Consider the following 23,364-nt stretch of genomic DNA (forward strand, 5'->3'; position numbering starts at 1 on the left):
TTGGCCAAATATATCAGAAGAAATTAAGGCTCAGTGAAGTAAATTGGCCTGAAAGTTCTGCATCATTTTGACCTCTGGTTCACTGACTGAACGAATGGGAGAAGAACCGCCTCTCTCCACGTTCCCTTCCAGCCGGGTGCCAGGAGTCCAAAGGCCACAGAGCATAAAATTTATAATTTTTGTGGGAGGGATCGAAGTCCAACCCCGCTGCAGCACAGCTATTCACCTCGAGCCAGACTCCGCCCCCAAGTCTCAGCCCCAGCGAGACTCATGAATATTCAAATTATAAGATATTTAAAGCCGCCGGCGCCAGGCGTAGATCCCTGCCCCGCGCCGTCCGGCCCCTTTCACTGAGTTCATCAGTCGTAGCGGAAGCGCCGCCAGCATGTCTGAAAAACTGCCCTACAAAGTCGGTGAGTCCCAGGGGGGCAGTCCTCCGTGGCAACTCGGCTCCCCGTCCTGGGCTTGTTGTCCGTACCTACCCGCGTCTGGTCGAGGCACCGGCCTCGGGGCGCCCGGGACCCCTAGAATCGCTGGCCTGGCCGCGCAGGTGCCTGGGGATTGGAGTCCACGTTCCGCCGAGAGCTAGGAGTGGGAAGCAGTCACGGACTACAAGTCCCGGCGTGCCTTGCAGCAGGAGCCCTGAGTGGCGGCGCGGGCTACCATCCTTGGTTAGGCAGCGTGCTGCTCGTGGAGAGACTGGCCCTTGGGGAAGCGGCCTTAGCGGTTTTGGCTCTGGTGTCTGGCGGGCTGTGTGGCCCTCAATAAGGGTCCACCACCTTCCGGGCCTTGAGCCGGGCCGGAGAGCGCGCTGGTGTTCCAGGTGTTAGTGAGGAGAGGCCCGGAAGGCAAGTCCCTGGTGCACCGGGGACTTGGGGTCAGCTCACTCTGTGGTACCATCTGGTGGATGACCAAAAGAAAATTTAAGAGTGCTTAAAAAAATTCCCCTTCGTTTCCTTCCAGTGATGGAAGGATGACTGAGTAATCAAATGTTCAGTTGAGCGTTTACAATGGGCTAGGCACCACCTTGTAGCATTATTCTAGACTAATCCTTTTTATTATTATAGCTCCCTAGGGAAGGAGCGAGTCTCCTTTTACGATGAAACCCCAGAGGTATAGAGGTTATTTTCCCAGAATCTTGCAACTGGGAAGCGGTTAGCTAGAATTTGGACCCAATACGTCATGACCTCTGGGCCCATCCCTTTTGCTGCTTTCTGTATGCAAGGGAACAAACACACTTGGAACAACCCTAATGAAATTTCAGCACAGTTCTGTTCGGGCTAGGCTTAGTGACACAGGTTTGTAATGCCAGCGTTCACTTCTGAGGCGTACAGTGAAGTCCAGGCCAACCTGGACAAAACAGGGAGACCCTATTAGAACCAAACTACAGGCCAAACAAAACCAAAGCAATTCAGGCTGGCTTTTAAGGTAATTTCAAGACGCCATTAAATTGGGGAGGGTCACGTGCATGAAATGGATGCTACCCCTTTATACAGAGGAGGAACCTGAGGAAGTCTCTTGGAAAATTCTTATTAAAATAGTTAACCAGCTTTAATCCCAGCACTCGGGAGGCAGAGGCAGGCGGATCTCTGAGTTCGAGGCCAGCCTGGTCTACAAGAGCTAGTTCCAGGACAGGCTCTAGAAACTACAGGGAAACCCTGTCTCGAAAAACCAAAAAAAAAAAAAAAAGTTAACCAGCTGCCAGAGAAGATTATTGTCTCCATTGAGTAGATGCTGAAACTGAGGCCCAGGAAGGTTTAAGTCAGTGTTGTCCTGGTGGAGCAGCTGGAATGGGAGCTTGTCATCCTGTGTAGGGGTTGAAGGACCATGGATTGCAGGGATTGGAGGCTGGGGTCTTGACCCTAGGGGTGTAGGCCCACTAAGGAGGGCATGCTGTGTGTTAGACCTTGTCCGTGTGGTGTTCTAAACCTTGGGTGTACAGTAAGGCTCGGTCTGATGAGGCAGGCTTGGGAAGGGGCACACAGGTCCTTTTGACCCATGTTCCTGGGACTTTTCTGCAACCTCTGGTTGTCTTGGCACCAAGCTCCAGAGTTTGGTACCCTAGCTCCTCCAGCTGCCACAAGGGCGTTGAAAGAATCATTTTTAGCTAGAGGGGCAGGTGATAGTGGATGGGGTGGGATTTAAGCAGGAAAGCACAAAACCTGTTGTCTTCTCCAGGAAGGCCTTGAGTCCGGCCTCTGACTGGCTGGAGACTATAAATGCTAGGAGTTAGACTAGGTTCATCTTCCTTGCTCCCTCCCTCCTTTCCTTCCTTTTCTTCCTTCTTGCCATCCTTGTCCTGTGCCAATCCTCTTTGAATCTTTGCTCATTTAGTTTTAGCAGATGATGTGGTCAGTAAACATTTTCTGAGTTCCTTCTCTTTGCTGGTCACAGTTGCTGGTCACTGGAGATACAGAAGTGACCCAGCTACAAGGTTGAGACAGATAGATAGACCTATATAGTGTAGCACAGTCTCCTTGTGTGGGGAGGTCTGTCACCTTTCACTCTCCATGACTACCAGCCCCCGTTCTCCTCTCTCCCCACAGGTCTCTGTGGTCTTCATGCTACCATTTTGTTTGCTTGATTTTTGGGCCTCGGCTGCATTGAACTCATTAAACTTCCTTTATTCTCCAGGCACTGTATAGTACATGTCGTTATAGTAGGCCAAATGATACCTCCTTTGGAACTCTGTAGACGACCTACCTCACTGCGAGTGAAGTCCTAACTCGTCTTAATGCCTTTGTTTTGAGTCAGCTTGGCCCATTTTCAAGTTTTTTTTTTTTTTTTGGCTTTCTCATTTTTATTATATGTGTATGGGTGTTGCGCCTACATGCATGTCTGTACCACGTACATGTGGTCATGTGGTGCCCACGGAGGCTAGAAGAAAGTGTTGGATCCCCTGGGACTGGAGTTATAGACGGTTGTGACGCTCTATGACCTGCTAGGAATTGAACCCCAGTACCCTTGAAGAACAGTCAGTGGTCTTAACCTTAAACCATCTCTCCAGCCCCTCCCTTTTCAGGTGTTTTTGAGCCGGGTACTACGTCTGGCACTTGGCATTAGTCTTCCAGGTTAACTGCTTGTGTTAAAAAGCGCCATGATGGCCGAGCTGCTAGTGACGGGAACAAGGTGGAGAGAGAAGCAGCTGGTAGACTTGGGAGGGGCCTGAGGCCCAAGTAAGGACTAGGATTTTACAGTTTTAGAAGTTTCCCACTGGGCTGTAAGTGAGGAGCATGACATGTGGGAACAAAGGGACCAACTATGAAGCTGCTTGTGGGTCCAGCTGGGAAGTGGTCCTTTAGGCTAGGGTGGGATGCTTGGTGACAAACATGCTGGTGGAGGTGGGCATGGTGGCCCACACCTTTAACCGCAGCACTTGACACAGGGCCAGGCAGTTATCTGTGAGTTTGAGGCTGGGCTGCTCTACATAGTGGGTTTCACAGAGTTTCAGAAACAACAAACAAAAAAACCTGCTGACAGAAGCAAAAATGAAAACGGGAAATCTTACAGGTTTTTGGCAGGAATGGCAGATTGAGTGGTGGTTTCATTTCCTAAAATGGGAAGATTGAGGGTGGGTAGCCAAGCAGTCTGGAAGCCTCGTACTTGATGGGTAATAGTTGGACACCAGTCTAGAGTTGCTGAGTCAGCAGTTGGATTTTGTAAGTCTCAAATTCCTGGGAGAAGTTTGCGCTGGAGGTAAATACGTGGGAGTCATCACCCCAGGGAAGGCATTCACAATCATCTGAACAGAACTTAATTGGCAGGACTTGGAGAGGAGCAATGATAGGTCCCCAGGCCTCCTAGAGTGTCAGGTGAAGAGCAGCCAGGAAGGAAGGAGGGAGAAGAGAGACTCGGATGCCAAGGGAAAGCAAGCATTTCAGAGTTGGTAGTGGGGTCCCTGCTCCTGTGAGAAACCTGAGCATAAGTAATCACCCCAGTGGTGCCCAGAATGGAACAGTGAGATCTGAGGGGTGAGAAAAATCAGGGACCAGGGACAGCTGGTCCTTTCTGACAGCCAAGAATGCCAAGTCTAATCACAGAGGAGGGTGGAGTTCACGGACGGATGATTTCGTATCCTCAGAGAACTGTGAAGTGATATTATCAGTCGATGGGGAGAGATGACTGGGGAGAGGGGGAGAGAGGGAGGGGATAAACTTACTGGGAAAATGTCGTGGGATTGCTAGAATGTACCAGGTGTCCCTTGAGTTATATGTTCATAGTAAGCAAGACTGTCATCCCGTGACTGCAATTCTCCTGCTGGTTCAGGCCTTAGGTACAGTGGAGAGCTGGCTCTAACTAGGTGGGAACTTTGGTTTTTGAGACTAGGTCTCTGTGAAGCTCAGGATGAACTCAAAATCATGGCACTCTTCATACTTCAGCTTCTTTAGTGCTCGGATTCCAGGCTAGAAGCCCCCCACCTAGCTTCGGGTGTGAGCTTCGCCAAGTGAGGTCCCAGAGGCTGAGAGAGCAGGGTATCCTAAACTGGAAAAAGAAGGGAAGATCATGAAGGGGGCGGGGTAAGGGACACTAGAAATGGATAAAATCGATGCTTTAGAGAGTGAACTGCTCCCTTTTGGAATTGGTCATGTATAGGGAGAAGACATGGCCAGAGGCGGTTGCTTGACATTCAGGTTTCTGAAGGAGCTCTCGTTGATAGCCTGGGGTCAGTGTGTGTGTGTGTGTGTGTGTGTGTGAGAGAGAGAGAGAGAGAGAGAGAGAGAGAGAGAGAGAGAGAGAGAGAGAGAGAGAGAGAGAGAGAATAAAATTTTAGTAGTAGTAGTTTTTGAGATAGGGCTATGTAGCTCAGGTTGGCTTTGAACTTTCTATGTAGTCAAGGGTGAACCTCCTGCTTCCATCTGGAATTACAGGCGTGTCCACCACTTCTGGCCTGTTTGACTACTGGCTAAATTATTAAAATTTCTGTAGCAGCCTCCTTTCTTCACCCGTCATTTCCTAGGGTGAGTGAGAAGACCTGAGCTCCCCAAAGGTAAACATGGCCCTGGGTGGGAGGAAGTGGCTCATGGAACTCGCCATCTTGTTCCTGCAGCTGACATTGGACTGGCTGCCTGGGGACGAAAGGCCCTGGACATAGCCGAGAATGAGATGCCCGGTTTGATGCGCATGCGGGAGATGTACTCGGCGTCCAAGCCACTGAAGGGTGCCCGCATCGCTGGCTGCCTGCACATGACTGTGGAGACTGCTGTCCTCATCGAGACTCTCGTGGCCCTGGGTGCTGAGGTGAGGTCCACAGCTGTGTGACTTCGCTAAGTCCCTCGCCCTCTCTGGGCTCAGCCATGGGAGAAGACTGTACTGGTAGGGAGATGTAGCTGGCAGAACCTCTTCTGGTCACCTGGGTTTTCTCTCCATTTCCCTCTGCTGCCACCCGTGGTGGCAGATTGTCTTTGGTATATTTTCTCCAGCTGGGAAGGTAGCTGACTCCTCAATACATCTTCCTGCCTGAGAGCATATTAGGAGAAAACCATATTCCATTTGGTCATCTAAACCATTCCCATTAGCCTTCCTAGGAGTCAGGTGCTTTCTAGAAAGTAGAGTGCTATGATTTGCTGAGCCTGGATCATGTGGAATAAGATCCCAAGGAGGGGCCTGGTAGGGTAGGGGAACCACAAAGAATACTTGAGGGCCTGTTTGTTTTTTGAGGCAACATTCCACTCTGTAGCCTAGGCTATCCTGGAATTTACTTCGTAGCTCAGGCTGGACTCAAGCTATCTTTCTACCTCAGCCTTCCAAGTACTGGGATTTACCTGCTCACACCCACTTCCATTGGCTCTTTTAGACTTGTTTTTATTTTGTGTTTAGGAATGTCTGCCTGGATATAAATCTGCACCGCTTGCACGCAGTGCCCGAGCGTGCTAGAAGAGGGTGTCGGTTTCCCTACAACTGGGTTTCCAGACAGTTGTGAGCTGCCATATGGGGCTGGGATTGAACTCAGGTTGCAGAAGAGCAGCTAGTGCTCTCAGCCGTTGACTCTCCCAGCCCCCATTGCGTCTTTATTTTCCACATTCAGTTTGTTGGTGATCTGCTCTCACGGCTTTAAATACTGCCTGTGTATTGATGATCATGTACAAGCCTGACCTGGACCCACAGCCTGCCATGCCTGAGTGTTGATACAGGCCACCTGGAGATCAAGTACCCAGCTCAGGCCGAACAAGTCCAGATAAACCTAGCAGCTTTCTGTCCTCATCCCGATGTCTTCGCTGAGGTTTTTCTCTGCATGAGGAGTCAGCCACACATCACTTCCACTGTTGCTGCTGCATTTCTTCCCTGCACCCTGCTTTAGTAGCTCCTTCCCCGTCTCCTCGTTCACATTGCACTAGAGTACTATTTTCTTACTTATTTGATTTCGTTGTGTAAGGGTTTTGTCTGCGCCTTCATGCTTGCATATGTACCACCTACGTGCCTGGTTCCCACAGAGCTAGTCCCCTGGACCTGGAGCTATGGGTGGTTGTGAGCTGCAGCGTGGGTGCTGGAACCAAACCAGGGTCCTCTAGAAGAGCAGCAAGTGCCTTACTGTGGAGCCATCTTTCCAGTTGTTTATTTGTGTATGTTTTGAGTCAGAATCTCACTGTATAACTCAGGCTGGCCAGGAATTCCCCATGTAGCCCAAGCTGGCCCTGAACTTGATCTTCCTGCCACTACATCTTGAGTCCTAGGATTATAGGTATACCATCATGCTTGGCTCAGTGATTTATTGCCTTTTTTTTTTTTTTTTCTTAGCTCTAGTGCTAACTGTACTGCTCTGGCTTCTAGTCATTCACTTGCCCAGAGTCCCCAGCCTTTCACTCTTGGCTTCAGGGCTTTTCTTTTCCTGTTCCTAACAGGATGCTTCATAGCCACCAGTGATCAACAGCCTTGTTTTCCTGGCCCTTCTAGGTGCGGTGGTCCAGCTGCAACATCTTCTCCACTCAGGACCATGCAGCAGCTGCCATTGCCAAGGCCGGCATTCCAGGTGAGCGGCTCGCTGTGGGGTATGTGGGCGTGGATAAAGCACTTTGCTTTTTCATGGTTCTCTTACTGAGCCCTGTATGTAGTAAAGGCCTCCATGTGCAAACAGAGGCCCTTAGCCTATTGATTTATAGTCCTCCCACCTCAGATCCCGTGGAAGTTACTGACCGCTGAGCTTGTGGTCTCTAAGGAAAGGATCTGAAGATTGGGAGCCACATGGAGCAGAGGGTGGGACATTCCTTAGAGGGACTCTGTATCGTTTTCTAAGGAGCTGGTGAGGTGTAAGGCAGAACAAGAGTCTTGGGCACTGACTGAGGTATGGTAGTTTAGGAGCATGAGAAAGGACCAGGTTAGAGAGCAAAGACCTTGTCTCAGACTGTTGCAGAATGGTACCTGTCTGTCTGGACTGCAGCAGGCTGGGGGTAGGGCAGATGGGACCTGTTAGATTCAGTGGTGATTAAATAAAATATACAAGAATCTTTGCCAGGCGGTGGTGACGCGCGCCTTTAATCCCAGCCCTCGGGAGGCATAAGCAGGTGGATCTCTGTTCGAGGCCATCCTGGTTTTTGTAGAGTTTCAGAAGAGGCCCCAAAAGCTACAGAGAAATTCTGTCTTGAAAAACTAAAAAAGGAAAAAAAAAATCTTTATCAGAGGACTGGAGAGATGGCTCAGCAGTTAAGAGCATTGGCTGCTCTTCCAGAGGACCCTGGTTCAATTCCTAGCACCCACATGGCAGCTCATTACTGTATGTAATCCCAGACCCAGGAAATCAATATCATTTCTGTCTTCCTCAGGCTCCAGGCAAGCCAGGGTACACAGACATACTTGTAGGTAAAACACTCATACATTTGGGGGCAGGAGGGGTTCCTCACAGGACTGAGTGCCTGTCAGCAGCCCCCACCTTGGCCAGGCTCAGAGGCCCTCCAGAAGAGGCCTCGCTTTAAGAGCATTATCTTCTACAATTGTGGGGAGGGAGGCAGCCGGCTACTTGGCCAGTGTCCTGTGTAAACAGGAGACTCTTGCACCCCACACCTGTGGAGTTCCACATGCTGGGAGGAGCAGCAGCCAGCAGCCCGCACCCTTGCTTCAGACGCTGCTTTCCAGGGCTGTGTTCCCTAGTCTCTCTTAGGGGTTTGTAAGTGGTGATGGCAATGCCTCCTCCTGGGGTTTGCATGAGGGAACACGAGAACGGGCACAGAGCAGTTACTGTGCCTGGCACAGAGGAAGCTCCATCTATAGTAGCGTGTGCTGGGCAACTCTGACCGGGCATCACCTGGAATTACCCACCACTGCCAGTCCCTCATGACCTTTCAGTGAGCAAACCAGGACGTCTCTCTGGGTGGGAGTCTTGTTCTGTAGAGGCCAGTACCTCTACTTCATGGAACCCAGGCAGAAGAAGATGCAAAAGGAAAAAATTATTTCTAGACGCCTGTATCTAGGGCCATGTCACTTGATGTATGCTATTACAGGCCGCGAAGTGTGATTCTCAAGGTCACATGGCTGGAAAGTTCTGAGCCAGGGTTTGGGCTTAGATGTGCTTAGCTTCAGGCTGTGTTTCCCACTGCTGTTTTGGCAGGGGCTGGACGTAGCTAGGCATGGGAACTAGGAAGGAGACAGCATTGGCTCTGCTGGTATAGCTTTCTCTCTGGAGCCCCCCACTGGCTTCTCATGTGCCGCTCTCCTCCAGTGTTTGCCTGGAAGGGTGAGACAGACGAGGAGTATCTGTGGTGCATCGAGCAGACACTGCACTTCAAAGACGGCCCCCTCAACATGATTCTGGACGACGGTGGCGACCTCACCAACCTCATCCACACCAAATACCCACAGCTTCTGTCGGGTAAGCGGGTGGGCTGAAGGGAGCCTGCTCCTTCACAGACATGGGGCAGGGGGCCTGGCGGAATGTCCGGATTCTCCATAGGACTGGAAGACAGGAGGTTCCTGCCGCATGGAGGCTGCCTTCTGACTTGTGATGTAAAGCCAGGGTAACTGGGGTGGGGGGCAGAGCTGGCTGAGTTCATAAACCATGGCCAGCACAGGGCAGGGCTAGGAATGGTCGCAGAGAAGCAGCTTTGTGGACTGTTGACAGGGAGGAGGAGGAGGAGGAGGAAGAGGAGGAGGAGGAGGAATAAAAAGGCCCTGAGGTAGGAAAAGAGACTAGTAAATGAAGGAAGCCTTTCTCTGGAGCGTGCTCTAGGCTGGGACAGGACGACTGGGCGGAGTGGTGTTAGCACTGCACAGTGGTGGGTGGAAGATGTTGGGGGCGTGCATCATTAGGTTTCTGTAGGACATCAGATGGTGCATCCCTTTTGCTGACCGCGGTACAGTCAGGTACAGAGATGGGAATGAAGGAGAGGGGACGCCAGGGAGTGAAGAGGGTTATGGGTAGAGATGTGTTCTCTGATTGATGCTCTCCCTCTTTTGTTCAGGCATCCGAGGCATCTCCGAGGAGACCACGACTGGGGTCCACAACCTCTACAAGATGATGGCCAATGGGATACTGAAGGTGCCTGCCATCAATGTCAATGATTCTGTCACCAAGGTGAGCCCTGGCGGAGACTCGGCTCCAGTTGTTAGATGCCCAGTGAGCTTAGGAGTGGATCTCTGAAGAAGGGTGGCCAGGAGGGGAGATGGGGCAACAGTCTGAGGATGGCAAGTGTACTGGGTCATAGCTGTGCAGGAACATTTTGGCTTTGGCTAGCAATAGCTTTAAAGTTAAGCAATTCTTAGACTCAGCAACCTGACCTGGGCATTGATTCCCTAGAAAGACTTCTAGACCAGCAGAGAACAATGAGGGAGATAGTCTTGTGGCTGATGAGGAGGAAGGACATAATTGGCTTTGTCTAGTGGAGAAGATTCTTAGGGGTCTGCCCAGGCTGACTGAGTGGGCTCAAGTCTCAGCCCTGTGGGATGCTTTAAGGCCTGGCCTCAGGGTCTTGCCTGCCCCCATTGTCCCCTCGCCCCCTCTCCTTTCAGAGCAAGTTTGACAACCTCTATGGCTGCCGGGAGTCCCTCATAGATGGCATCAAACGGGCCACAGATGTGATGATTGCGGGCAAGGTGGCAGTGGTAGCAGGCTATGGTGACGTGGGCAAGGGCTGTGCCCAGGCCCTGAGGGGTTTTGGGGCCCGAGTCATCATCACCGAGATTGACCCCATCAATGCACTGCAAGCTGCCATGGAGGGTATGGTAGAGCAAGGGTTGGCTGTTGGGGCTAGAACAAGGGTGAGGCCACCTTTGCTAACACTCGCTCACTGTCCGTGCAGGCTATGAGGTGACCACCATGGACGAGGCCTGTAAGGAGGGCAACATCTTTGTCACCACCACAGGCTGTGTTGACATCATCCTTGGCCGGTGGGTACCAGGTGGGAGTCCTAGGGAGCAAAGGCGCCCAGGCTTGGGGCTGTTCTTGGTCTCCGGTCTCTCACAGGGTTGGGCTCCCTTCCAGGCACTTTGAGCAGATGAAGGATGATGCCATTGTTTGTAACATTGGACACTTCGATGTGGAGATTGATGTGAAGTGGCTCAATGAGAATGCTGTGGAGAAGGTGAACATCAAGCCCCAGGTGAGAAGCCCCAGCCTTCCCCGCCAGGCTGGCAGTGCAGGGCTGAGGACAGGGAGCAGGCTTGTAGGTTGCCCATCATGGAAGCTGGTGTGACCTAGAGAGTGGGGTGTGTGTTGGAGAAGCCTGGTTTCAGAGCTAGGTTTGAGGTATCAGAGTTGATGCTGAGGCCCCGGTTGCCCTTGAAGGTATCAGCATGTGTGCGGTGCACAGTGGCCTTGCTGTCTGAGAAAGCCCACTTGTGCTTGTGAGCAGTGGAGGAAGAGATAAGGCCCTGAGGGTGCTCACAGCCAGGCGAGCTTGCTGGCAGCTGAAGGGCGTGGGCTGAGCTGGCAGCAGGGTCAGGATGGGGGAGGCCAGGAAAGGGACACTGCAGGTCTGTCTAGAACAGCTCTGTGCAGAGTAAGCCATTAATTGAGCTAGAGAAAGGACAGCTTTGCTGCGGGGCATTCCTTTGGGGTATGTGCCACTTAATTTGGCTTTTATTTATTGTTGGTTTATTTATTTACCGATTATAAAGTATTGTTCCTGGAAAAGTTTTTGGATTTGTACATTAAGAACTTTTAAGGTTTATTTTTGGTTTTGTTTTTTGTTTGTTTGTTTGTTTTTGTAGAGCTGGAGATTAAACCCAGTGCTTCATGTAAGCTAGGCAAGCATTCTCTTACCAAGTGATCCACATCTCCAGCCTTGCATTTGACACACACACACACACACACACACACACACACACACACACACACACAGAGAGAGCTACATTTTACTGTCATTTTATGTGCATGCTCGTGTGTGTAAGCACATACATACTGGCATGTGGAGGTAAGAGGAGCCTGTCAGAGGTGATTCTCCCTTCCACTACGTGATTCTCAGGGATTGAACGCAAGCAACTGTACCCACCGAGCCATCTCACTATTCTGCATTCAGCTTTTTAATGACATTTGAGAACATGAGATCAGGCCTCCCTCCAATGGTCAAGGCTCAGATTGCAGCCATTTCTTAGTGTGTAGCTCTGAACAGTGACTCAGCCTTGTAAACTTCAGTTGATTTGTGAAAAGGGGAAGATGAAGCACTTAAATGATAGTCATAGGGGGCTGGAGAGATGGCTCAGTGGTTAAGAGCACTGACTGCTCTTCCTGAGGACCTGGGTTCAATTCCCAGCACCCACATGGCAGCTCACAGCTGTCTGTAATTCCAGTTCCAGGGGACCTGGCACCTATAGCAAAACACCAGTGCATATAAAATAAAGATAAATTTTAAAAAATTATAGTCAAATATGTGTGAAGGATTCAGTACAGACTATGTCAGTAATGACAGTACTAGCTCTTACCTCCTAAGTATGCCAAATGCTTTATAGGTCTGAATTCATTAAGTTCTCAGAACAGACTGGTTTATTGTGTGTGCTAGCTCTGTAGGGCAGTTGTTTGGGGGCATTTCAGGCCATCTTGTGCAGGGTCGGAGGTGGGCAGAGATGGGTAGTGCCCACCAGCCCTTACTGTTGCCATGGGGACTTGCAGGTGGACCGCTATCGGCTGAAGAATGGGCGCCGAATCATCCTGCTGGCTGAAGGCCGACTGGTCAACCTGGGATGTGCCATGGGCCATCCCAGCTTCGTGATGAGCAACTCCTTCACAAACCAGGTGATGGCACAGATTGAGCTGTGGACCCACCCAGATAAATACCCCATTGGGGTTCACTTCTTGCCTAAGAAGGTAAGCTCTTGACTTTACTTTGAGGCTTATGTGCTGGTTCCTGGGCTCCCTGTGTGGGTTTGCTAGAGTATATTAAGTTATTGTCAGCCCTCTTAGTTGTCCTCCAGAGTCCTCAGTGCTCTCTGGAGCCACACCCATAGTGCCATGAGCTGTGGAGTGTGTGTGGCTCACCAGGTAAGAATATATGCTCCAAGTAAAGGGGTGGCTGTCACTCAGCTTCACCAGCCCAGGACACAGCTCCACCAGACAAGGCCTCTGAGCTCTGAGCCATATGCTACAGTCTTGATATGAAATAATTTTAAAATAAAGGCAACATATTGTAGTTTTTCATTTTTAATGGATGTGCCCCATTTGGTTTGTTTGTTCATCTTTGATCCTGAGACGGTCTATCGTTGCCCTGATTGACGGATCTCAGTATGTAGACTAGGCTGGCTTTGACTCCTAGGTCTGCCTGCTTCTGCCTCCTGAGACCTGGGATTAAAGGCAAGAGTTTGCCTTGGGTTTTTTTGTTTGTTCATTTTGTTGTGTTGGACATGGAGCTACATGAACATCCCTTAGCTGCATCCTAGGACTTGGGTGGGTCAACTGGGCATGTCTGTAAGATGCATGCATCTAAGGGTTCTTAGGTACCTTAGTTAACGATGATAGTAGCTACCATGACCTTTGTGACAGCTTGAAAAGGTGGGTATTTATTATGTGTGCCCTCCAAATGAAGAAACCAAGCTTTAGAGGCTGGTGTGCTCTCCTGGCAATCCAGTTCCAGCTGCCCAGTGGTCACCCCTGTGTGGCACCTGGTAGAGTGCTGTGAGAAGAAGGGTGTCCCGAGCTAGAACGGCCAGGCGTAGGAGGCCTTCGTTCTGCTTCTAACAGTAGAGACTCCAGGTTAGGCCCATCTTGCGCTTACTTGCGTCTAGCTTTAACCCGTAAGCACTTTCTCTAGGCTCCTCATCTGTTAATGTAGGAATTATCCTTCCCCTCCTACATCTCGGGAATGTTTGCGAAGCTCTAAGAACAGTGAACATAAAACTGCTTGGGACTGTAAAAGCGCTCTGGCTGGGCTGTAGGCAGAGTGTCATAGTGCCTCAACTGCTAATATGTCCTAGGCCATAGTTCATTTCAGGATGCATTCTGGCTAGTTGCTTTATCGAGGGTGAGGAGATGCGATTGGTGGTGCCCCCAGGACTATATGATGGGAGGGTATGCTTTAAAGACATCACACTGAAGCTGGCCATGAGGCTAGAACAAGGTGTAGTGAGGACTTGCAGTCCCCCCGCCCCCCAGCAGTTTCTGTTGGCTAGATGCAGGTAAGTGTACTCTTAGAACATGACATTAACTCCGGGTTTTTCTCTTTCTCTTCAGCTGGATGAGGCAGTGGCCGAAGCCCACTTGGGCAAGCTGAATGTGAAGCTGACCAAGCTGACTGAGAAGCAGGCCCAGTATCTAGGCATGCCCACTGATGGCCCCTTCAAGCCTGATCACTACCGCTACTGAGAGCCAGGCCTGCCCTTCACCTTCCAGCTGCCGTCCTCGTTCCAGGCCCTCCCTCTTTCCCAAGAGCACGTGTCACCAATTTCGCAGTTGCTTCACCAATGTTTGTCTATGGGGCTGGTTGCTCTGTCTTTGGTCTCGGTTGTGTCCTTCATACAGTTCCAGGTGTGGCAAGGGGAACTGAGAGTCTCCAGTCAGGAGCCATGCACAGGGGACATGAGCCTTGGAAGCCCTGAGGCTGGATGTGGCTAGTGGTGGTCACTTTACCATCCAGGCCCTCACTTGGTCTTTAGAGCTGTGTGCTTGGTTTCTCAGCCCAGGACCGGAGAAGAAGCTCTACCAGAGAGCGGGAACCACTGGAGCTGGAAGGTTCCTCAGAGCTTGGCTTATTTACCATTGGGCCGTCTCTTTAAATCTCAGAATACTGAGGTTGGTACTTTTGGTCCCTGTTTCACAGGGGTTAGAATTAAGAGATAATTAACCAAGAAGGGACAGGTGACAGCTAGAGGTTAAAGGGGCTGGAAACAAATAGGCTAGGGTCTGTCATTGTTTGGTTACTGATGGTGCCTATCACAAGCCTGGGTCACGAGAGATTAATTTGGATTATAGTGTATAGAATGTTAATAAAGGAAGGTGGATTAAATAAAATTTCTGGTTCCTAAAGAATTTTGACCCTTTATTCTATATGTAAAATATTGTTTACCACGTATGATAGTTTTAAGTGTGTATGGTGTATGTGCATGTGTGTGCAGGAACGTGTTCCTGTGCTCATGGAGCCCAGAAGAGGATATTGGGTGTGTGAACATCCTCCTTTGTATTCCTCTGAGACAGAGTTTCTTACTGAACCTAGAGCTGGGTTGTTTCTGTGCACACACACACACACACACACACACCCTTGCTGGGTTACAGTAGAGCACGGCTTTCTAACGAGTGCAAGTGGCCTTACTCAGTGAGCCATCACTTCTGGGAGTCCTGCAGAAATGTCTTTTAAAAGATCAGAGACCTCATAATTTGAATCACACAAAAACATGAGAAATTGAGCTCCCTCTTATTTGCTCAAGTGATCATTTTCTGAACCCGGTTGACCTGAAGTCCATTAAAAACCACCAGCATGCACAGGATGATGTTTTGAGTGCCCGCCACGGAATGGAAGTGAGAGCTACACACAGATGTCTGGGATGTCTCAGGAACAGCTGTAGTGATGGGAGCGGCAGCCAAACAGCTCTGCCATCCCCTGCCTCTCCCCTTTTCTGCTCAGCTGGTTCCATGTCCGGCAGCAGGAGAAAGCCAGTGGAGAAGAGGTAGTGCTGGGAAAGAGTACAGCTTTAGGGTTTTTTTATTTTTAAGACATGGTCTCAAGTGAGGGCTTTAGGACTTCATTGTTTTTGAGACATGGTCTCAAGTGGCCCAGGCTGGCAAACTACCAAAGGTGACTCAGTTTCTGATCTGCCAGTATGATGTGAGTACGGGCATGTACAAAGAGGTCAGAAGACAACTTTCTGGGGTTGGTTCTCTTCCGTCTTCATGTGGGCTCCAGGGATCAGACACTCAGCTCTCAGGCTTACAAAGCAAAGCACTCATCTCTGTCAAACAAAACCCTTGGCTCATTCAGCAGTCCACTGGCACACGAATGCTCATTCCAGCTCGGGGGATTGGCCCATAAATAACCACCCCCCTTCCTGCAGTGTGTGTAGCTGAAGGTATGTGAAGTACACGCGTCCCGCAGTGTGTGTGTAGCTGAGGTGTGTAAGCTACACGCGTACGTGGTGACTTTGCCAACAATAACTGATCAGGTTTGGTTAAGAAAAATGTCAGGGATCCACTTCCCAACTGATCACCATAAAATGGCAAAACAGACTGAGAAGACAGGTGTAGTCCCTGCAGTAGGGGAGGGGAAGAAGGAGAGTCAGGAGTTTCAGGTCACCCTTGGCTACTTGGGGAATTGCAAACAGTGTGAGCTGTGAGATTCTGTCACAAACAGATGATGATAGATGGACAGGAAAAAAATCTACTGAGTAAAAGTACAAAATATGCAAGAATAAAAACTTTTTTTTTTTTTTTGGTTTTTCAAGACAGGGTTTCTCTGTAGCTTTGGAGCCTCTCCTGGAACTAGTTCTGTAGGCCAGGCTGGCCTCCAACTCACCTGCCTCTGCCTTCCAAGTGCTGGGATTAAAGGCATGCGCCACCACCACCCGGCTAAAACTTTTTTAATATATATACAATATTCTGTCTGTGTGTATGCCTGCAGGCCAGAAGAGGGCATCAGACCTCATTACAGATGGTTGTGAGCCACTATGTGGTTGCTGGGAATTGAACTCGGGACCTTTGGAATAAAAAAGCAATCTTAATTCATGAAAAAGATCTATCCCCAGTACTACTTCTTGTACACCAATTGTTTGCAAGGTTGGACCAAAGAAACCTTGGTTTTGAGATGGCCTTGCTATTTAGCCCAGGCTGACCCTTAATTTACAGAACTCTTGCCTGGGATTAGAGGAGTGCCCATCGCATCCTGTCGTTCAAGGGAATTTTATTCTTCATGAGAATTTACTAGTCTTTGCTCTGAGGCTCAGAGAGTCCATTTGAATGAGCGAGCGGTTCTACTAGGTTGGATTCTTGGAACTAGAATCCAAGACCTTTCTATACCACAGGCCCAGGGTTGGGAGAAAGGGGGCGAGGTTTCAGACTCCTTAACATTAGAATAAGTAACTCAAACTGGAACTCCCTAAAAGTCCCTAAAAGCAAGGTTACAATAGTGGGGGTTGCTTCACCTCACCCTGACAAGTAGACATGGGAGGCTGCTCTTCTGAGTGAAGGTCAGTGTAGTAGCCTTGCTGATCCTTCCAAGGACCCAGCTGAGTGTGAGCACTTCTCCTCAAAGCTGTCTCCCCAAGACAGGGCAAGTGCCTTTCCAAGTGTTTGACCTGTGAGAGTCCCAGGCAGCCCTACCCTGTCCCCTGGGGTTCTGGCTTTTGTTACTCTGGCTTTTTCCTCTCTTTGGAGAAATCCTCTCGTTCTCAGAACCTTTTCATTCAAAACAACACTTTCATATCTGGTCTCAGATGTCACTCTACTCAGGTTTGCTGTCTGTCACAGTTGTGACAATGACCAGGGTACCCACAATAAAGGATGTGTATCTCCTGCCTCCTCCACGGCTCCTTGTCAGAGTTTCAGGAGGGAAGAATTAGCTGTGTTTCTCCTCTATCCCAAAAAATAAGATGAAGCTTGGAGGATTGTGGGGCAGTGATCTGGGGGTTCAGGAGAAGACCTGAGTCACTAATGACTCAGGATAGTGACAGAAAAACCCCAGACCCTTGAAGCTCAAGTTCTATGTCAAATTTTAAGGGCCAGGGTTGGGGAGGGAGTTGGAGGGCAAGGAATTTAGAATACTTCTTGAGATCTGGACAATATTTAACGTGTTTTATAAATGCACGTTTGTACTCCGTTCTGCAGGAAGGAATCTCCTGCCCACATTGCTAATGAGAGTTAACCTTCCACCGAGATGTCCTCCAAACAGCCTTGGTGTATGCCAGCCCTCCCACGTACACAGAGACAATAAAGAGGGAGAGCAAGTCCTCCCCTGCTATAGAGTGGGGGTGATGAGAGATGCCCCTACATACACCACAGATCTCTGGGGAGACTGGCCGCCGGAACAGAGGGCAAGGCTCAACTCTGGAGTGACTGCCTGTGTTTCCCTTCCTGTGTAATTTGCTGGTTGCTGATGAGATGAATGGCAGAGACTGTCGGCTCTGAAGAAAGCCCTGTTTAAATGTCAGTGCGTGGTGTTTGCCTTTGTGTCAGGAGGCAAAGGTCCAGTAGTAAGAAGTACCTGAGATCATCGCTGAAGGAGAAGTCAGTGTTTAGGTATGGAGACATGGCATCCCAGAGCTTCTGCGGTTTTCTGAAGTCACCTTGCACGTCTGGGTACTTCCTGCCTCCAGGTGGCATGCTGTTGGGGGGGAGACTCCTCAGTCTTAGCTGGAACAATAACAAGAGTTTAGCGAGTTTAGCCCGCTGGAGGAAGCTTAGACTAAAGCCCAGGAGGCAGCAGGTAGTAAGTGCTTAGCTCTGCCTTGGAGGTCTGAAGTTCCAGGAAGCCAGAGTCTCATCCTGGAGACTCAACACTATCCCGGGAGACAAAGCCAGGAGACCTGGGCAAAGCAACCAGCGGTGCTCACGTAATCCAGGCTTAGCCAACTAACTCCAATCAATGCATCTTTCAGCTCCACAAACTGGTTTAAGCACGTGAGTCAAGTTGGCCCAGACTCAAACACAGGGCTTTAGGGATTTTGCTAGGAATGTGGCGTAGTGAACTCCGGAAGCTGAGTGTGACTTACGTAGCTGCAATTTTACCTTTGCTCTCGTAGTCTACACAGCCACGGGGCAGAGGAATTCTAAAGAGGCGTCTGGAAGGTGTGAAATACTTTAAGACTCAAAAGGAGAAGGGTGTTGGCTGAGCGTCCCCAACAAGAAGGCCGCCAAGCATCATCATCAGCACCAGTAGCCAACTCCAGGATGCAACTCCCAGATTCGCCTGGGGGCGGGGATAGCAAGTAGTTACTGTTTATCTGCAAGCTATCAGGAGAGAAGTTCCCTCTGGAATGAATACAACATTTTATGATTTTGAAATATTTTACTTGATCAAACAAACAAAAAACCCCATTCCTTTTCAAGTGCAAACAACAACAAAAAAACCACCCCATTCCTTTTCAACTGCCTTCTCTTCTTCAACACACATGTCTAAGAGTAAAGTCTACGCTAGATAAATCTGAAAGTTACTACAGATGGTTTAGCTAATTTGGTTGCAATCACTTTCTGACCTCCACTTATCGAGTTCCCTCCACATGGGGGAATTGGCTCCGGGAGCCAGGTTTCTTTATGAAGCTCCTCTTGGAGAAGGGTAATTTCCTGTCAGTGGGTAGTGGTCCGCATCTGTGCTTCTTGAAACAGATGGAAGAGTTTAGAATCAGGACCTAGTGATTGCCAGTTAAATTGACCAAACGAACGTCCACAGTTCAAGGCATCTGGAGCCCTGGGGCCTTCTGCCTCTGAGACTTCTGATTTTTTTGAAGTATACTGCTTTGGTGATACCATAAGCCTTAATTTCTTTTAAAAATACCAAAGCCTTTAAAAAGATGTAATAAAAACATACATGTTTAAATCTTCTATGCATGAAAGTCTGACATATTGAAAACCCACCTGGACCAAATTCTGACATAAACCCTGCTGTTTCCACTTAACAGGAGACCGTCTGAGGTAAAGGGGTGACCTGCTAAAACCTTACGTCTCCTGGTGATCGAAACTTTCTTCTGGAACCAAACTAAAGGACAAACTGGTTGACGAGGCTGATATAGGAAGGCAAATGTTGGTATCTAGTCATGGATTTCAATGTTTTTGTGTGCATTATTATAACATTATATTGATAAAATGCTTTTATGTGCACTCTATGAGATTCTCACTTAGGACTTCAACTTCTGGGGCTAAGGATATAGGGAGGTTGGTGGAGAGCTCGTTTAGCAAACATCAAGCCCTGGAGTGAATCCCAGCAGTGTATACACCATAAACCACATATGGGTTCTGCATGCATGTCATCAAGCACTTAGCAGACAGAGGCAGGAGGATAATAAGTTCAAAGCCAGCCTGGATGGGGTCAGCCTGGGTTACATGAGACACCCTCTCCCCATCTGTGATTATATTTTGTTTGTGTTTTAACAAATAAAGCTTGCCTGAAGATCAGAGTGTGGAGCTAGCCACACTAGTTAACCATAGAGGCTGGTTAGCAGGATGTTTCCCTTTATGCTTGAGAATTTTGTAACGGTAAGAACTCTAATGGCTGGTTGCTCTGTTTTTCTGATCTTTCAGCTTTCACACCCACTATCTGACTCCAGCTTTTGATTGATAGGACCAATTAGAATTCACACCACATATCCACCCCCCTGCCGCCACCATGTCAGAAAAACCTTGTGACATGGTCACATTAAAAGAACATTGGGTGTACATGTTTAAGGTTATGACCGTGAGAAGAAATGAATGGAAGAATAAGTCTTTCCAGGACACAGTTTACCCAGAGTGTGTGTGTGTGGAGAAATATAATTGTGTTGGAGATGGACTAGAGGACTCATAGCCTCATAATATACAATCATAACTTTTTGATATAAATGTTAGCTTCAGTTCTCGTCACCGAAGTGGACTCTAAAGCTTATGGAGGAATTCTGAAAAGGTGGAACAACTTGAGGTCTCAAAGCTGAAGGAAAACTTGGCAGGTAAGTTCCTAACAAAGGGTCTGAGCCAAGAGTAAGTGTGAGGGAAGCGAACCCACAGACTAACAATTGATCTTCTTCTTCTTCTTCTTCTTCTTCTTCTTCTTCTTCTTCTTCTTCTTCTTCTTCTTCTTCTTCTTCTCCTCCTCCTCCTTCTTCATTTATTTTTTATTTTTTTTATTTTTTTTGAGACAGGGTTTCTCTGTGCAACAGTCCTAGCTGTCCTGGAACTCACGCTGTAGACCAGGCTGGCTTTGAACTCACAGAGATCTGCCCGCCTCTGCCTCCTGAGTGCTGGGATTAAAGGCACGTGCCACCACCACCCGACAATTATTCTTAACCTCTTATGAGGATCAGTGGTCAGACCTACGAAACCATTAAGGGGCAATACCCATATTGGAGTTTTCCATTAGGGTAGTTACAATACCCAGCATACAGTAGGTGGCCAATACACACACTGAATGAGTGAACCACTGGACTGGTCTTCCACGTTGTCTACCAGTAACTCAATGACTTTGTAACTAGTGGGCTGCAGGGGTGGTGGCATCTGCTTTAAGTTCCAGCAGTAGGAGGTTGGAGGTAGGCAGATCTCTATGAATTGACCACCAGCCAGCGCTACACATAGTAACGTCTTGTCTCAAAACAAAACCAACATCAAAAACAAACCCGCACAAAGCAAGAATAAATGGGCCAAGTGCTCAGCTTGTCATCCCAGTTTCACTGCCGGGAGCCAACTAGTACCTGGTGGGTGAACAGTGTCTGGAAAATGCAGGAGCAGTTGCTGCAGTGTGTTCCCAATGTTCTCATTACTGATGACATTTACTTAGCAGCAGCTGTGGTACAAGGAACAAAATGTTCTTGCCTTGGGGGCTTGCAGCCTAAGTGGCAGAAAACAAAGCAAACGGGCAGCTTTTGTGAGCACGGACGTGGGCGAGTTATGGTACTGCGCTAAGGCATGGAGAAATAACTTCCTGGACTTTTACCAAGAACAGCTGGAATTACTTCTCATTTTAAAGATAAGTGAGAGAGACGGACATAAGGATTTCCCCGGTGTCAGCATTGTGTGGACAGCTCTGCTTGGAGCACCCGCCTTTTCTTGTGCCCTGTCAGGTGGTGGCTGGGTAGAGGTGTTTGCCCCGTCATTTCCATACTAGGTGAATAAGTATGTCACCAAAGGCACAACCTGGGGCTCTATTTGAGAAAAGGTCTGTGGCAAGGAGAGTGATCTGAGGGCGTGAAACTTATACTTACTACACTTTAGACTGTGTGTGATGACGCATGTGTACTCTGGCAGTTAGACTGTGAGATGTGTGTGTGAGGACGCATGTGTACTGTGGCAGTTAGACAACTCTGAGGAGTCTGTTTTCCCTTCCCTTTACACTGGTCCTGGGATTTGTAGTGTGAAGCGGCGGGGCTGTGTCCCGCCACCCGGCCGCCGGCTAGCTTTACACCCGAAATAATTACACGGAAACTGTATTCTTTTAAACACTGCCTGGCCCATAGTTTCAGCCTCTTATTGGTTAATTCTCACATCTTCCTTTAACCCATATTTAGTAATCTGGGTAGCACCACGAGGTGTGGCTTACCAGGAGAGATCTTAACCTGCGTCCATCTCGGAGAGGAGCAGCGTGGAGACTCCCTATGGAGACTGCCTGAAGTGTCTCCCAACTCTACTTCCTTGTTCCCACAATTCTGTTCTGTCTACTCCACCTACCTAATTTTCTGTCTCTTAAAGGGCCAAGGCAGTTTTCTTTATTAATTAACCAATGAAAGAAACATAGACAGATAACTCTCCTCCATTTAGACGGGCAGGCTTGTGAGCCATCTTGCCAGTACGTTTAAGGCATTTGAAAGAACAATAGCAAATGGACACAAAGTCCTGAAAATCTGGTCACACCTGTCTTCACCCTCCTAATCCAATAGAGATCAACATGGTGATTTCATTTCTCTCTTAAAGTCCCTCTATAGAATCTTTTTTGGCAAGGACCTTTTTCTTGGGTTTCTTTTGGTAGTAATTTGCACTGCAGTAGTTTGCGGGTGGGGTCAGCTCAGGCTAGGTGATGGAGCCCTCTGAATGCTCTTCTCAGCCATTATCCCCAGCGCCAATGGCACAGCAGAGGACGAGTAGGTGACATTATCTAGAGCCCTTCCTCTATGTGCCCCCTTACTGCTAGTCCTTTCTTACCTAACCTGCTCCCCAAACTGACTCCTTTCTCCAGGTGCTCTCCCTCTCACCGTTCTTCCAAAGTTACAACGTTGCACCTCTGCTTCTCACAGACTGAGAATCCGTGGGATTTCGGGACACAGTCTGAACATTTTTGGCAATTAAAAAAAAAAATAGCCGGGCGGTGGTGGCGCACGCCTTTAATCCCAGCACTCGGGAGGCAGAGGCAGGCGGATCTCTGTGAGTTCGAGACCAGCCTGGTCTACAAGAGCTAGTTCCAGGACAGGCTCCAAAGCCACAGAGAAACCTTGTCTCGAAAAACCAAAAAAAAAAAAAAAAAAAAAAAAAAAGTGCGACTGCATCTTCTTTCCCGCACCCCTCCACACCGCTGTCTTATCGGTCCACGGAACTGGGGTGAAGATCGAGGAAGGTTGTGTAAATTTTGCTTCTTTGGGAGTTCAAACTCTAAGCTGTTAGAATTGAACAAACAAACAAAATGCCTGGGGACTAAGAAAAATGCCTGTCGTAAGAAAAACTCAAAGGTCCAAACAGCTGTGTGCCCTTGGGATCTAGGGAGGAGTTAATTTCATTAGTGCCTTTGTTCGGGAGCCTCTTAAAAGTTCTGGGATTCTCAACCCAGAGCCTTCTGGCTTTAGAAATCCGCAGCGAACGCGCGATCCCGCAGCCACCCGATTGAGACTGCGGGTGGACTTTTAGCCCGTCTTGGATTTTTGTGCTCCTCCCCAGGAGGAGAATGGGTGAAAGGACTGCAAGCAAGACCGTTCCCTAATGGTTCCTTTGTCCTGGTTCGGAGGCAGCCGGTATCGGAAGGCTGGAAGGAGTCGGGCAGCACCGTGCCCATTACAAGAGACAGAGGTGCCAACCATGCGCAATTTTCCCTACCGGCTGGAGAGCGGCACGAGCTCAGTCCTCGGGGTCCCCGCAAGAACCAGAGCTCGGTAAAGGGGCCGGAAGCTTTCGGCTCTTTTAAAGAAACAGCCACACTTTCCCAGCAGCCTAAAGATACTGTATTCTGATTTTAGCCTACATTAGGATTCCTAGAAAATCTGTCTTCAGAAAGCACATAGCACCTACAACCACAGGCCACGCCCACCCACGAAGTCCCACCCACCAAAGACCGGCCCTCAGCCTGGAAGCTCCGCTGACCCTGAAGCCCCGCCCAAGTCACACATCCCGGAGGCTGCGCGCGCAGCGCGGAAGCGGGT

The 23,364-nt window shown here is 49.1% G+C and overlaps 1 protein-coding gene across 1 annotated transcript; it reads left to right on the top strand.

Moving 5' to 3' along the window:
* Positions 1 to 278: 278 nt before the first annotated feature.
* Positions 279 to 14,383, top strand: Ahcy (adenosylhomocysteinase). The gene is made up of 10 exons (XM_038330165.1): positions 279 to 413; positions 5,048 to 5,238; positions 6,892 to 6,967; positions 8,651 to 8,800; positions 9,390 to 9,502; positions 9,937 to 10,144; positions 10,227 to 10,314; positions 10,409 to 10,526; positions 12,035 to 12,229; positions 13,589 to 14,383. Exons 1-10 carry the CDS (start codon positions 386 to 388, stop codon positions 13,718 to 13,720), a joined length of 1,299 nt encoding a protein of 432 aa, XP_038186093.1. The 5' UTR covers positions 279 to 385; the 3' UTR covers positions 13,721 to 14,383.
* The last annotated feature ends 8,981 nt before the right edge of the window (positions 14,384 to 23,364 follow it).

The sequence above is a fragment of the Arvicola amphibius genome, chromosome 5, assembly GCF_903992535.2.
Source record: "Arvicola amphibius chromosome 5, mArvAmp1.2, whole genome shotgun sequence".
Lineage (NCBI taxonomy): Eukaryota > Metazoa > Chordata > Mammalia > Rodentia > Cricetidae > Arvicola > Arvicola amphibius.

Excerpts from the sequence above, each read along its gene's own strand:
- Ahcy (XM_038330165.1), top strand. The coding sequence starts at position 386 with ATGTCTGAAAAACTGCCCTACAAAGTCG. Across the intron at positions 6,968-8,650 it reads TGCCAAGGCCGGCATTCCAG|TGTTTGCCTGGAAGGGTGAG; the intron begins GTGAGCGGCTCG and ends GCTCTCCTCCAG. Across the intron at positions 10,315-10,408 it reads GTTGACATCATCCTTGGCCG|GCACTTTGAGCAGATGAAGG; the intron begins GTGGGTACCAGG and ends GCTCCCTTCCAG.